This window comes from Pleurodeles waltl, chromosome 11 (assembly GCF_031143425.1).
Source record: "Pleurodeles waltl isolate 20211129_DDA chromosome 11, aPleWal1.hap1.20221129, whole genome shotgun sequence".
NCBI classification, from domain to species: Eukaryota; Metazoa; Chordata; class Amphibia; order Caudata; family Salamandridae; genus Pleurodeles; species Pleurodeles waltl.
In genome coordinates this window covers 523483189-523497379 of record NC_090450.1, presented here as the reverse complement: position 1 = coordinate 523497379, position 14191 = coordinate 523483189, and the positions used below count along the sequence as shown (strand labels likewise).

The following is a 14191-nucleotide window of genomic DNA, read 5'->3' as shown; positions in this document are numbered from 1 at the left end:
TACAGGAACTGTAGGCCCTAAAATTATGTCAACAGAGAGAAAGAGTATTCCATACAATAAAGCCTGTCACAACATGCATTTAAGGTTCAAGAAAAATATCCTCTTATCAAAGATAATTAACACGGGTTCCACGCACAAATGAAGGAAAAGTACATAAAAGATGTACAAGAAAAAGTGACAACCAAAGACATTACAAGCTCTTTTCCTTACAAATCAAGCTCTAAGTACTGAACCAACAAGCAAAGAACGAATATGTACTGTGTTCTGTACTTTAAAAAAGAGGGGAAATTAATGACCTGGGAAAGTTACACATTTAGGTTTCATCAATGGAATTATACTTCCCCGGGGCAGAGAACAGAATGTGAAAAGTTACTTATGGAAGGTACTCACCTAATCTGAAGCCAGGTCAACATAGGGGTGGTACCGCCGCCAAAGACCCACACTGTGAAGAACACTATAAGCAGTGTTGTGGTGAACATCATTTGTTTGGGTAGAGAATCGGTGTCCCGTATTGCCAGAGCGAATGCAATTGCACCACGTAAACCTAGGGGAGGAAAGCCATACTTCAAAATGTTAATTATTAGGTCACATAAAATATCCAGCAGATTTGCCTGTCGCACGAATTCAGAATCATTCATGTATGACTATTCACATGAGTACTCTCCCGTGAATGACTATGTGAAGTACCACAAAATAGATTTTGAAACACTGAGACATCAATGGTGTACGAACAACTCCTTTGTTAATAGCCTTACACAGAGCATTTAGTTATGTTTAGCCCTGACGCAATCACAGGCGATAGACCTTCATGACGAAACGTGTTGGCAGTGGGCAGAGAAACAATATAAAAAGGTAAGGGGGACAACTGGAGACTGAAGTTATGTAACTTACATTAAAGGATGACTGATGAATTGATTACAGTGACCTTCTTAATTTTGTGTGCTCAGGGATGTTTCTCAGTGTTTAAGGGCATCAGGCCCATTTAAGGTTTCTTGGTGGCCACCCTTCGTTTGAAGCACCACAAAGGAGTTATAAGTGGATTTTGTATGCATTTGGTTTTGATAGTAGAAGTGTGCACTGATAGTGATTCCCAGCCATTGTTGAATTTGTCTACAAAATACAAAAGATACTACTGGTTGAGAGCAGCCCCCATCTAAATTTTGGATTAGTGTAAGAGGCTAAGAGTAATGGATTTGTACTGACTCTGAATGCACAAATACTGCTGCACTGGTATTTCTTCATTTTGCCCAGCTGAAGCTATCACCGCTCTGTCTAAGGCCAAAGGAGTACCTGCGTCTGTGACAGCTCCTGTATACGCAAATTCCTGCTTCATTACCAATATCACTTTTTTAAGTAAAAAAGATTCCCCACATAAAGGGTAGTTATCATACTTTAAAAGTTTAATGCAACCAAATTAAATGTGGACAACTGTAAGATCATTATGGTACTGCCTAAGCTATTAAAATTACTTTTGGTTGTTATGCTGAATGTAGTGCCTTCTTTTTCCTCTATTGTGTGACATGCCCTCCACCTCAAGACAGTACTTCTGAGAACATGGGAGTTGAGGATTCTATTTAGAGGAGGACAACAATGGAGTAAAACAGATTTACAGATGGAGGAGGAGGACTATTATATAAAGTATGGATGGAAGAAAAATGGCTTGTTCAGAACGAAGTTCAACTCTACTGGCAGAAAGTACTTAGCAGGAAAGTGAAAACAGGGTCATATAATTCCCCATCAGGTAGGAGACGGGAGTAAGATTACTGGTACAACCTCAAAGTCAATAACACTTGTGACGGAGTAGGGCATCCCTCAGTTGGGGCAGTATTTTCCACTCCAGCCTTCAGTTAGCTGTTCCTCTGGTGTCCCCAAGTCCACCAAATACCACTCTGACTCTTCTCCGTGGCTCCCTCTACTTTCTTCGATTAGCTATATGAAATTTGAAAAAGGCAAAAAGACTTTGGTACTACCTCCAGACACAATGCCAAATGAAACCTGCAATAAAGCCTGAGGTGTAAAATAAGATTTTGCTTTGCAGAGCATATACCATGCTTAGGAAGGCAATGGGCAAGAGTTTGGGAAGGGTTTGTGGTCTAGGTGCCATAGAGAGTCTTAAAGACTGGGATCAGAGCTTTAAAACCTAATTCTGATAGCCAGCCTTGTGGCTGTAGGATGAAATAGGTGTTTGCCAAGGAGGACTGAAGAAGTCCTCAATTTGTGCTGGTTTTTGTATGTGCTTGGCACCAACATACATTTCTCAACAACTGAAGTTATTCCGGATGGCCACCAATTTTTTGCTTAATCCAAATAGTCATATTTGTTGGAGTGTGATGGTTAGTAGGTAATGGTGGCACTGGCATATTGCATCACTGGTAGGATGTGAAAGATGTAGTGGCCACCCTTAAAATAACTTGAGCCATGGCACTTGGGGACTGAGTTATAGTTTGGTGTATGCGACACTCTGTCACAAATGTGACAGATACCCCTCCCCCCGTGTGTTATAATTGCCATTGAATATAATGCACTTGTAATACAGCAAACAGGATATTCATCACTTTTGTGACAGAGTATTCCATCCACCAAACTCTAAAATAGGCCCTTAGGTTTTTTCACACATTAAGCACTGGCTTGAAGAGAGTTTGGTTTGAGAAGTTTATAACTTATTCCAACAGTGAAAAGAGTGGAATTACAATCTGCTTTGGTAGTTTGTGCAGTAGTGCATCTTAGTTGCTGAGCCCTCCTCTCACCCCTGCACTGGCCCTTTAAGTTTGTGGAGGTAACCCCAAGACAGCCACCTCCATCTTGTGAGCCCAGCTTCTCTTTGCCCTAAACAGCCCAGTAAAGAAGAGACAAAGAAGGTGTTAAGAACACAGATGTTCCGTGCTTGTTTAAATTCACCTCTTGGTTTTTTGCAAATCTTGTACTTTTAAACTGCTGTTTTGTTCTCCCCCTGACTGTATAGATTTCCCTCTTGGTTTTCTCCTATACTGTACTAGGCTTCACCCCCTTCCCCTTACAAGGTTTTTTTTTAAAAAGGCAAACAACACTCCAGTAGCTAACCAAAGTGTGTTTAGGAGACTGCTTAGCCTGCTTTATGGTTTAAGCTGTTTTAGGAAAGTGTATGTAGCAGTCATTTTTGGTTTGAAAAAGTGATTTGTTTAAGTGCACAAAAAGTAGTATTTCAATAGCTTTAGAATTGGGCCTTACCTGAAGTGATAGACTCAAGAATCTAGAAGGTGTGGATTGAGCTTGTCTGTATCCAAGGTGATTCTGAATTTAAGAGCACCTCCCTGCCGCCTGACCCACTGGTCTGTGCTTAAGATCGCTTGCCCCTACGTTTTTACTGGTAGTTGCATCTTGTGATCTGATTGGTTGCTAGAGCTAGTATTTCTATTGGACAGAGGGCTTAAGGATTGAGTTCTTAGTGGCTGCTAGGGCTAAGATTTCTGCTTGGTTCCTGCGGCTTGAGTTCTGACTGGTGGTTAGGGCTAGGCTTCTGATTGGACTTAGGGTTTGAATTGGCTAATAGAGCTAGGGCTGTGATTGGCTAATAGGCCAGGTCTCCCATTGGCTCTAGGGTTTAGGGCTAGCTTTCTGATTGGTTAGGGCCGGGGATCTACTGGCCAATAGGGCTATTTAACCTCAGGGTTCAGGGAGTCTCAGCCCAGGCGTCGAGGCTAAGGGTGGAGCGGACAAGGGTAATTGCCTTTTTGGGACAGTCAGACCTAGGGCCAGAGATGCTGCTCAATCATTCCTTCACCCGCAACCACCTTAAACCATCCACAAACATCAAGACACAATATCAGCAAAGGCATTCTACTCAGTACCACAAACAAATCTCATGCAGATTTCATTGTCGTAACAATGATTAGAAAACCATGCAAACCACACCTATACACCCTTCTACCCCAACTACTACACTATGGTGCCTTCATTCTCACACAAAAGAGAACTCTGTCCAATACACTAACAAATCCACACATCACCAACAGAACACAAAGCCACATTATACATAACTTTAATGCATCCAGGCACACACTCCCTATTCATACAAAACACCATATCTATCCTCTTCTTTCTCCTAAAAGATCCTTTTTTATCACGACAAAACCTATACTCAGCCTTCCATCATATCATCCACCAAAACCATCTTCCTCTTTTTACCAAAAACATACAACCAAACAATCCTTACACTCCACTCCAGCACATATATTACCTCTTCCATTTATTAAATCTAACCCAAATACTCATAAGTCTTTCCCATTCCTTCTGACACACCTCATACACTATTCTCCAAAACACATCACCACCCCGTACAATTCAAATGCCACTCACCGACAGTCCTTTACATACAAATCCTTACATACAAATCCTTCCCAGAAAACCACTACATCAGTATCTCCTCAACATACACACGAGCACATCAAAATCACACACACTTTCATAATACTTTCCGTCACTGATTAGAAACATACACCCACTCCCCAGTTATGACTACATAAATAACACACATCCTAATCCATCTTTACTTCCAAGTTTTCTTTCTTCACCAACAAAATACAAAACAAAATTTCTTCAATAACAAAAAATACACCAGCACAACTCTCATTTACCCACCTCTTATCCACTGCACAATTTAGAGCTTTAGATTATGATCTGCGTGCTCCACCACCATTCCAACCCATACTCCTTCCGTCCTAAACAGACGCAAACAAAATAAACAACATGCCAATCTTCACAACTTTGCAGCCCCATGTCTATTACACAACAAGGCTACTCTACAAAAACAACACAATGCACCATCTCACTTTCAACTACCATCTCCAGGAATTTTTTCACATTATAGGAAGCGCATCGACGCCTCGTTAGGGGTAGTAAGTGCAGTATAATTACGATTACTAGCTCATTAAAGCTTTGGCAAAGTAGAAGGACTAGATAAGTTGGATATGTTATATCATTAAAACTTGAAACTGCTGTGGTGATTAAATACAACTCAAGCACACTCTCAAGCTGATGAATGAATCAATATTTCTGTAAGGGGGGCAGTGTCATGGTGCAGGCAGGAAACAAAATGAGTTTAGATATGAAAAAAATAGTTTATTCCATTTTTTGAGGGTCCAGATTTAACCACTGGCTGACATCAGCAGCACTGCCAGTTATAGAATATGAAGTTGAACCTGGCAAATATGTGCGAGGAAGAATACAATACCTTACTGAAGAGTCTTACAATCAGCAGTCCACAGAGCACAGTCATAGCTGTTGCACCTTCTCTGGAGTATTTATAAGAGGGTAGATTTCAATATTTTGATATACAACGTTCACTTTGATAAAATAGTTCATTTTTTACTCAATCCCTAAATCAAGCAGTGAGTGTTTTTTTGTGAAAATGTGCAATTCAATTGTTCTGCAAGTACCTTAATTTTGGGGAGGATAGGTTTTCATAGAAATCGTGTATTTTCTACTCTAATTCATGCATAACAAATCTAGGGCAATTTTTTTTACCAAAGATAAGGCTTAGTTCAAACAATTTCAGAAAAAGATGTGTATGGCAATTCTACCGCTAATATTTGAAACTCACGGACTATCATTGTTAAATCCACAACTACTAAATACGTCACTGTCGATCATAACAACTATTAATGTTAGGAATTATTTGATTCAAAAAGCCTAGGAATGGGTGAGCAAATCAGTATTAAAATTAATTAGACTAAACTGTGCGAAGCAGAAGTAGTGGCAAAGGGAGCCCTGAAGCCATATCAAGGTAGGAAGTGCCTCACTGTCATGACGTGCTGCCCCTGTAGGTCTGGGTTTGGCAAGCCTCTGGAACATTTTTACCTTAGCAGTGTAGATGAGTCAAGGTATTTGTATACACATCAGTCATTTAATTTAGGTGACTGTCTGGAATGCAGAATTTCATTGTGGCGAGGGTGAGAATTGACAAATTATATTAGTTAAGAAAGTAACAATTCCATTAATGTCAATTTTCTGAGCACTCTGGTTAACAATCATACGTTCCTAAAGAATGATCAATTCCTTAATAATAACATTTAAGCAGGAGACACTGTTTGGTCTGTATTTCACTAGATACAACGCTAAATACAACAATGCACTGAGATACAACACTAGGTACACTAGTAATCCTAGATACAATTCTAAATAAAACAGTGCACCTAAGTCCTACTCCAGAAACAACTGTGCACTTAGATACAACACTAAATACAACACCGCACCTAGATGCTAACTAGGAAGAACATTGCACCTAGGTACAACTCTAGATACAGCAATGCTCCTAGATATAACACAAGATGCAAGAGTGGACCTTACAACTGGAAGGTTGAGTCTCAGTCCCATTGGGTGGTTAAGGAGGAAGAGAAGTTACACACATTTATATTTGATTTAGCTCAACTGTCACAGAAGAGAGAGACAATGGTGATAGAAGAAGAAAGACAAAGGGAGAGAGGAGGGGTGCATGGTTAAAGAGAGACGTTGGTGAACTCTCCCATCAAACACACTCCATCTCTTTTTAGTTTTTCATTCACATTGTCCTCCCCACCTCTATCTCTTTCTCATGTTTGGAGTTGATGGATGAGGGTGAACAGGACAGAAGTAGAGAGATGAATGAGAGAGGGAGAAATAAGTAAGAGATAGACAGTGGGAGCGGTGGGGGGGGGCTTCCCAATCACCAAACGTCCCCAGACCTGTATGTTATTCTTGGAGGAGGGCGAACATAAATCTAACGCATTAGCAGTGTTGGATTGAACTTTAAGGGACTCAAAGTCACTTGTCCAAGTAACAAGGGTAAAGTGGAGACTGGGCACCCTGGCAGTCTTGAGTGCTTCAGGGGCCTCCATCTGCCCCTTTCTCTCACTGTTTTTGCTGAGGAAGCTGGGCTGCTGCAGCCGGTACATGCAATTAGCTCCTTCCTGGACAGTCTATGTGCTGTACTTAGTGAGAGTTAGCGAGGTATCAACTGTGCTTATGGTGGTAGAGAGGATGCAGAGATAACAGGTCAGATGAAAACTAAACATTTCTCAATAAGGCCGTGCATCCTTCCATCTCCAGTCCCTTTATGCCAAGTGCGGTGCAAAACACGTGACAGTCTTTTTCAAGTAGGCTTCCCTGCAATGACTCTTTTGTGGGGAGTAATGAACAATGTGACATGCATTACATTGAGAAACAGACAATGGATTGTTTACTTGGTGCAGTTAGTCGACTCTATGGTGTCCATTACATAAAACTTAAATGGATGGTGGTCTGAAGAAGCCTAGTTCGGGGTGGCACTTTTTGACACTTCTACCCTGCAGTAGGAATAGGCAATATATTCTGATCCACCAGTGGAGTTGACAGAATTTTGGCCACTCTGTGTTATGCTTGTAACGTGGAGTTCTGGCCAAATTCTGCCAGCCGCTGCATGGCAGTGTGTTTCTCATGCGCCGTGGAAGGGAAAAGTTGGCACTCCCTAGTTTGATTATTGGGCGCTAGTAGGGCATCCAGTGAGATTTTCTCATCCTGGTTGCGGGTAATCAACACGACCATTCGTGGTGATAAAGCTGCCTCTCAAGTGGAAAATCTACTGCAGCAAAATCAACTCAAGAAGCAGCACCCTCTAGCACCCTCTGGCATGCCATGTTCTGCCATTTGAGCTGATTATTTTCAGTGCAGAACGAGTTCCTGGCACTAAAAATAACTATGAGCAGCGTGCCATGCTGATTTCTGTCCATTTGTGGAACTCTGCAAAATCTCGCAGAGTTTTCATGTAACTCAGTGGAATTCTGCAGAGTGAAACTCTGCAAGTTCCGCCCACCCCTCACGCACAGCAACCTTTCCATCTCTACCACATAACAAACCTAATTTACATGATTAGAACATTTAACCAGGAGGCTTTATACTTATCTCTCAAGCGTACACATTCACCTTCTGAGATGTCTTACGGGGATTGAAACTTGTGCCCTTTTGTATTACATGGAGATCTGTGCAGCAGCTGTTTAACCTACTGAGCTCTCCGTATCTGTGACAACCCTGTCTGCATTCCAGGAATTCTCAGCCTTTTGCTGCAAACCTTCTCATTCAGGCTTATTGATTTGGAGCCTGGTGGTGGTTGGTTATAGAGAAAACGGTGCTCTCCTTTCCTGTATGAGGTGGACAGAGGTGAAGGAGTGGTTGGACTGAATAAACATTCTTAGATAATAATTGAAAACAGGGCACACCCATCGAACTGTTAACATGATGCTTACAGCCTACAAATGCAATGCGTGCCAGGGCCCTACACGCTCCAGCTATGAAATCAGAAGTGCCATTGTCTACTTCAGACTGCCTATAAAATTGTATTTTATTTTACTTCCCTTAGGCTTCCTGTGATCCTCTTTGTCCCACCTCCCCTTCCTCTTCCTTCTCTCTCTCTCTCTCTCACCCTCAACCCCTTCCAAGGATTCTCACTTTCAGTTTATCAACTGAACAGGTAATTCAGGTGAAGGAAGAATCGGAAAATGTGTGTTCACAGGCCGGTCCCTGCCCTAAGATATATAATAGGGCCTTACCTGTGAGCACAAAAGGGCCACCAATTAGTTTCAGCAATGGAAAGCTGTGAATGGAGAATGGGTGGAGGAGTATGATGATGAGGGGCAAAGGGGGGTCTTGTGCCTAAACTTGGTGTACTATGCTGGTAAGTCTTTTACGATGGGGGACACTTGATGTGGATTGTTTTTAGGTCCTTTCTGGTAATGTTGTTGCTTAATAAATAAAGTATGGAATACAAATAAAGATCATCAGGCAGTGAGGAGTTCTTGTCTGCCACTAGCTCCACACTCTGATCACTATGACACTGAGCCTGAGAGTGTGGATTAGCCACTGCCAAATGGGCTTGGAAAGGAACGACTCAGCAATTCAACCCTACATTAGTCACATAGGACAAGCGGGCCCTGATTATCTTTTCTCCTTCACCAAAACTGCAATTACCAGAATGCACTGGAGGAGCAAGTTTCACAGTTGGCGGGAGGGGGAAATGGATGAGATTAGCAAACCTACCAGATCTTTACACATGCTAACAGCCTACAATATCTTTATTGGTGTCATATATAATGTCATCAGTGGTGTGGTTTATGGGTTGACGTTCTTAGTGTTTCAATAAATGATTATGTGTGGTGGTGAAATGCCATTTGGACTGGGTGGTGGGGGGATATGCAATATCTCCAGCCAAATCAGGAAATACCGATTGTAATGGGGGCTGTAGTGTTTACGTCATTCACAAAATAAGTACATCTACACCTTGTCGGCTGTACTAAGAATGTACAAATAGAATTATACCACAATACAAATCCAAGCCAGACAGCAACGCTCAACTGAAGAGCCCTTGCCTGCAGGGGGAGTAGTATTGGTGCCCAGACTCAATTTGATTTGGTCGGATGAGCAGGAACCAAGAGGCCAAGCACAGAAGCCCAGAGTTTGTTGCTAAGTCCTGGGGCTGCAGGGGGGAAACCAGGGCCACCATTCAAGGTCATGATCACACACCCGCTTCCTCGAGCAGTGAGGATGAAGACCATGCCGATGTCGAAAAAAATGGACTACAACAAACAAATCATAGTTCAGTACCAAAACCAACGACCTCATGGAGGTGCACAAATAAAACAGGGACAGAGTCGGTGGGGAAGAAGAAACGGGAACGGATGGATGGATAGAGGGATTGAGAAGAAAACAGACAATAGGGTGGGTAGAGGGAGATGAAAATGGACTGGGGTGGTGAGGGGAAGAAGTAACGGACGCAGGAGCAGGGGTGGGACGGAAAGTAAGCAAAATGGAGAGGGATTTGGGAGATGGCCTCAAAACACAAGCACTCACATGGAGTGCTTGAAAACAAAACAAATGTAGCTCTAAATATGGGAGCAGTGAAAGGATACAAGTACTTAGTCCATGCTCCAGGGAATGAAACAATCACAAAAGATGTCATAACGCCTGCATGCAGTGACAAATGAAACAAAATCAATGCGTATTCCCCTTAGATAGCGAAGGCCATCATCTCCAGTCTTCTTGAGAATAGCAGGCCGCAGGCCCAACTCTAAATTGGTACTTTATTGTCCAGATATATTTAAAAAAATATAGATCACAAAACAACTTGGGAGAATTTACTATAAGCAGAGAAAATTAGCTTTGAAAACTTTGATACATGTCAGTAAGGCCAACCAGTGTTCAAGAAGCCTATTGGAGTCAATATAGTATATGGAAAATTGTTTCAAACCTAAAGAATGCCTAAGTGTTGCTATAAGGCTTTTTAAAGAAGACTGTGGCAAAGGTTAGGGCCCCTAGTTATCGTACAAAGTGGGACAGAAGCTCAGGATTTTCCAAAGCAAACACATTTTTATTCAAGCTATAACAGGAAGGGACTTCTTTCATAGGCTAACTTGGCTCCCTTGCTGGCATCAGGTGACCATTAGACGTAGCCAGACATAAAGTACACAATCAGGTATTTGTGTGGGCGTTACAGACCTTATTTTATATTATGTTGATAAGGTGTTACGTATAGCCTAAGTCATCTAGGCCCATATTTATACTTTTTGACGCAAAACTGCGCTAACGCAGTTTTCGTCCAAAAAATTAGCGCTGGCTAACGCCATTCTGAAGCGCCATGCGGGCGCCGTATTTATTGAATGACGTTAGCCGGCGTTAGCCGCCAGCGCCGTCTGGTGTGCGTTAAAAAAAACGACGTACACCAGGCAGCGCCGGCGTAGGGGAAAATGGAGCTTGGGCGTCAAGAAATGGGGCAAGTCAGGTTGAGGCAATTTTTTCGCCTCAACCCGATTTGCGCCATTTTTTTTCACTCCCAACCCCCATAGAAATGACTCCTGTCTTAGCAAAGACAGGAGTCATGCCCCCTTGCCCAATGGCCATGCCCAGGGGACTTCTGTCCCCTGGGCATGGTCATTGGGCATAGTGGCATGTAGAGGGGCACAAATCAGGCCCCCATATGCCACAAAAAAAAAAAAAAAAAAAACACTTACCTGAACTTACCTTAATGTCCCTGGGATGGGTCCCTCCAGCCTTGGGTGTCCTCCTGGGGTGGGCAAGGGTGACAGGGGGTGTCCCTGGGGGCATGGGAGGGCACCTCTGGGCTCCTTCAGAGCCCACAGGTCCCTTAACGCCTGCCTTTTGCAGGCGCTAAAAAACGGCGCAAAAGCGGGCGTACGTCATTTTTTTGGACCCGCCCACTCCCAGGAGTGAATTTTGCCCGGGAGTATAAATCCGACGCACATGCCTCGGAGTCGATTTTTTAGACGTGAACGCCTACCTTGCATCTCATTAACGCAAAGTAGGTGTCCACGCTAAAAAATGACGCAAACTCCATGGACTTTGGCGCTAGACGCGTCTAACGCCAAAGTATAAATATGGAGTTAGTTTTGCGTCGAAATTGCGTCAAAAAAACGACGCAATTCCGGCGCAAACGGAGTATAAATATGCCCCCTAGTACCGTCAGAGGTCGACTCGGATCTTTTGACTCAGACAGGAGTGTGAAATCATCCAATAAGACAATATGAACTAATAATCAACAAATATAACATCAAATAATCAACATAATCAATTGTAGTCAGTAATTTAAACACACCATCACCTATGTGGCCATGAATCACCACACAAGTTTTGTAAAGTTTAAACATGTGTTGCTCTTTAGATTAACAATGATAAGAAAATGAAGAACTAACTTGCATCACCTAAAACTTTGCTATATTAAAGTCCCAAAAGTTTAAAAATAACATGTGCTTCCTGCCAAAAACTAAAACCGGAGAAAGAACAAAATATGCAACATGAAAACACAACATTGAGCCCTGAAGCTCATTGTTTAAAACTAATTTTTTTTTTATCTCAAATGCACAACACAAGCAGTAAAAGCAGGACAGAAATTTCCACTGTGCAGGTCACATAGGATGTTTGAAAAAACATTTTTTTGCAAAGTTAGCAACATTTAAGCATCTGTCTCTGGAAAATTACTAAAACGTGAGGCCTTTTTAAACTAATGCTAAACCATGAAGAATAAAACATTTTGTGTAAATTTAAACCATTAACCTTTCAATACATATTAATAATCATCTTGTCAGTATATTTTATTATGATTAAACAAAATACATTTTCATTAGGCATTATTAATTCATGTCAAATTTCATTGTGGCTGACACCAGAGCATCAAATGTCAAAGCACACGTTTTTATTTTTCTAGCACACAGTTTTCAGTTGGGCCTTTTAATACACTTTATTTTACATTATATTTTAGAGACACATTTTTACTTAATAATGTTTGCTCTCTAACCTTTGCAATCACTAAAAATTAACCATTGTACTCTGGAGAATCTGCAATGTACTTCTTTGGCAATCTTCCCATAATTCTCTCAAATGCTACAGTTCCTACCCAAAGTTTTTCTTTCCTGCACCTTGCGATGGAAGAAAAAAAAAGATAGCCAATAAACATCCAGTTTTGAAGGTAACTTGCTACAAAACATTTAATTTTTCAATATCAAGTAGCACTAGTGTGGAAATGGGTCCAGTTTCCCAAAAAAAACACAACCATTCCTAACCAGAGAAAAATAATCGGTATTTCTGCAAGATAAAAAGTTTGGACATCCCTAACTATTTGCTAAATCACTGTGCAATCATCTTGCCTTCTTCTCCAATGCAAGCCTATGACTTTAATGTAATTACTGATGCCTTTTTAACTTCAACTAATTGCTGTCTCGCCTCTTGCTAAAAAAGTAAGTACATTTTCCACTCGTCCTTTATTAAAGAACAGATAATTGACAGTGTTGCTATGACACAGCGCTTTTGTCATTATAAATTTGCTTCTCTGTCAGTTCCATTGCCCTTGCACACAAGTAACTGAGGCCCGAGCCATTTACAGGCACATTAAGTAGATGATATAATAACCACCGTTTAGTGGTCTTTGTGCTGTTAATGAATGAAAACGTCCTCTCCCTTGTCTCTAGTGTTCTTGCAGGGACAGACAAATGAAAACAATTAAGAACATGAGAGTCTATATATTATAGTACAACGTTGTTTGTTCTAAAATGAAACTTTAAAAGGTATTGTCCTATTAAAATCCAACTCTGTTTGATTGAGCCGAAACACAGGTATACTGCTTGGAAGGCTGGTCACTTGATAAATTGCATGTTTTTGGAGAATTCTAGAAAGATTCCGCACTTTCAGAGGTAACTTTCCCCTTCACTGATTTGGTTTCATTTTACTTTGGGGGATTGTTTTATTAGCCTCCATTGGTGTTTTTGAGTTTCATACGTCATTTCCCTTACCTGTCCTTCTTTTTCTTATTGGCAGTTAACAATTTATTGATTATTCAAAACAACAACTCTGTGAGTATTTGCAAACAATAAGGAAGGGAAGTTGTGCTACCCCTCACTTTGGTTGAAGGCAAGTATCTTCACTCTCTAGCATAACTAAGTCGTCAACTGGACCTTTGTTTTTCCAAGTGTCTACCTAAGGCCAAGGAAGAACTGGTTAAACTGTCCTTGTTTGTAGACTATTCCTACCCACCAGCAGATTTAAATACCATAGGCATGAAAATGCCTTAAGTTTGGATTTCAGGAGCAAGCCTATGAGTTAAATATGGACTGCGCTCTTTCAAACTTTTTTTCAACTGTGCGAACTTTGGGCCAGATGTACAAAGGCTTTTACGCGTCGCAAACAGCAAAAATCTCTGTTTGCGAGGCACAAAACCCACATTGCGTCAGTGTCACACTGGTGGTAACACATTCGCAAAAGGGAAGGGGTCGCCATGGGACCCCTTGTGAATGGCCTTGAAAACATTTTTTCAGAGCAGGCAGTGGTCCTATGGACCATTGCCTGCTCTGAAAAAATGAAACTGAAACGTTTCATTTTTCATTTTCTAATGCATCCTTTAAGGAAAACGGGCTGCATTACAAAAAAAAAACTGCTTCATTTAAAAAGCAGTCACAGACATGGTGGTCTGCTGTCTCCAGCAGGCCACCATCCCTGTGAGTGCTGCGACTCGAAAGGGGGTCGCAAATTGAGACCCACCTCATTAATATTAATGAGGTGGGCCTTTGCGACCCCTTTGAGACTCGCAGATGGTGTCCGGGACACCATCCTGCATCCATCCTGCATCCGGCATTGCGAGTCGCAATGCCAGAATTTCGTACATCTGGCCCCTAGTGTATTCTTTAAGGGAAGGTAACATACA

The 14191-nt window shown here is 41.6% G+C and overlaps 1 protein-coding gene across 1 annotated transcript in view; it reads right to left on the bottom strand.

The window, feature by feature from the left end:
• The window catches only part of SLC9A9 (solute carrier family 9 member A9), a 2563562-nt gene that overhangs the window by 968773 nt on the left and 1580598 nt on the right, over positions 1-14191 (bottom strand). Inside the window, exon 12 of the mRNA XM_069213904.1 lies at positions 391-544. Coding sequence (XP_069070005.1) covers positions 391-544 — 154 coding nt within the window. The remainder of the gene's footprint in view (positions 1-390; positions 545-14191) is intronic.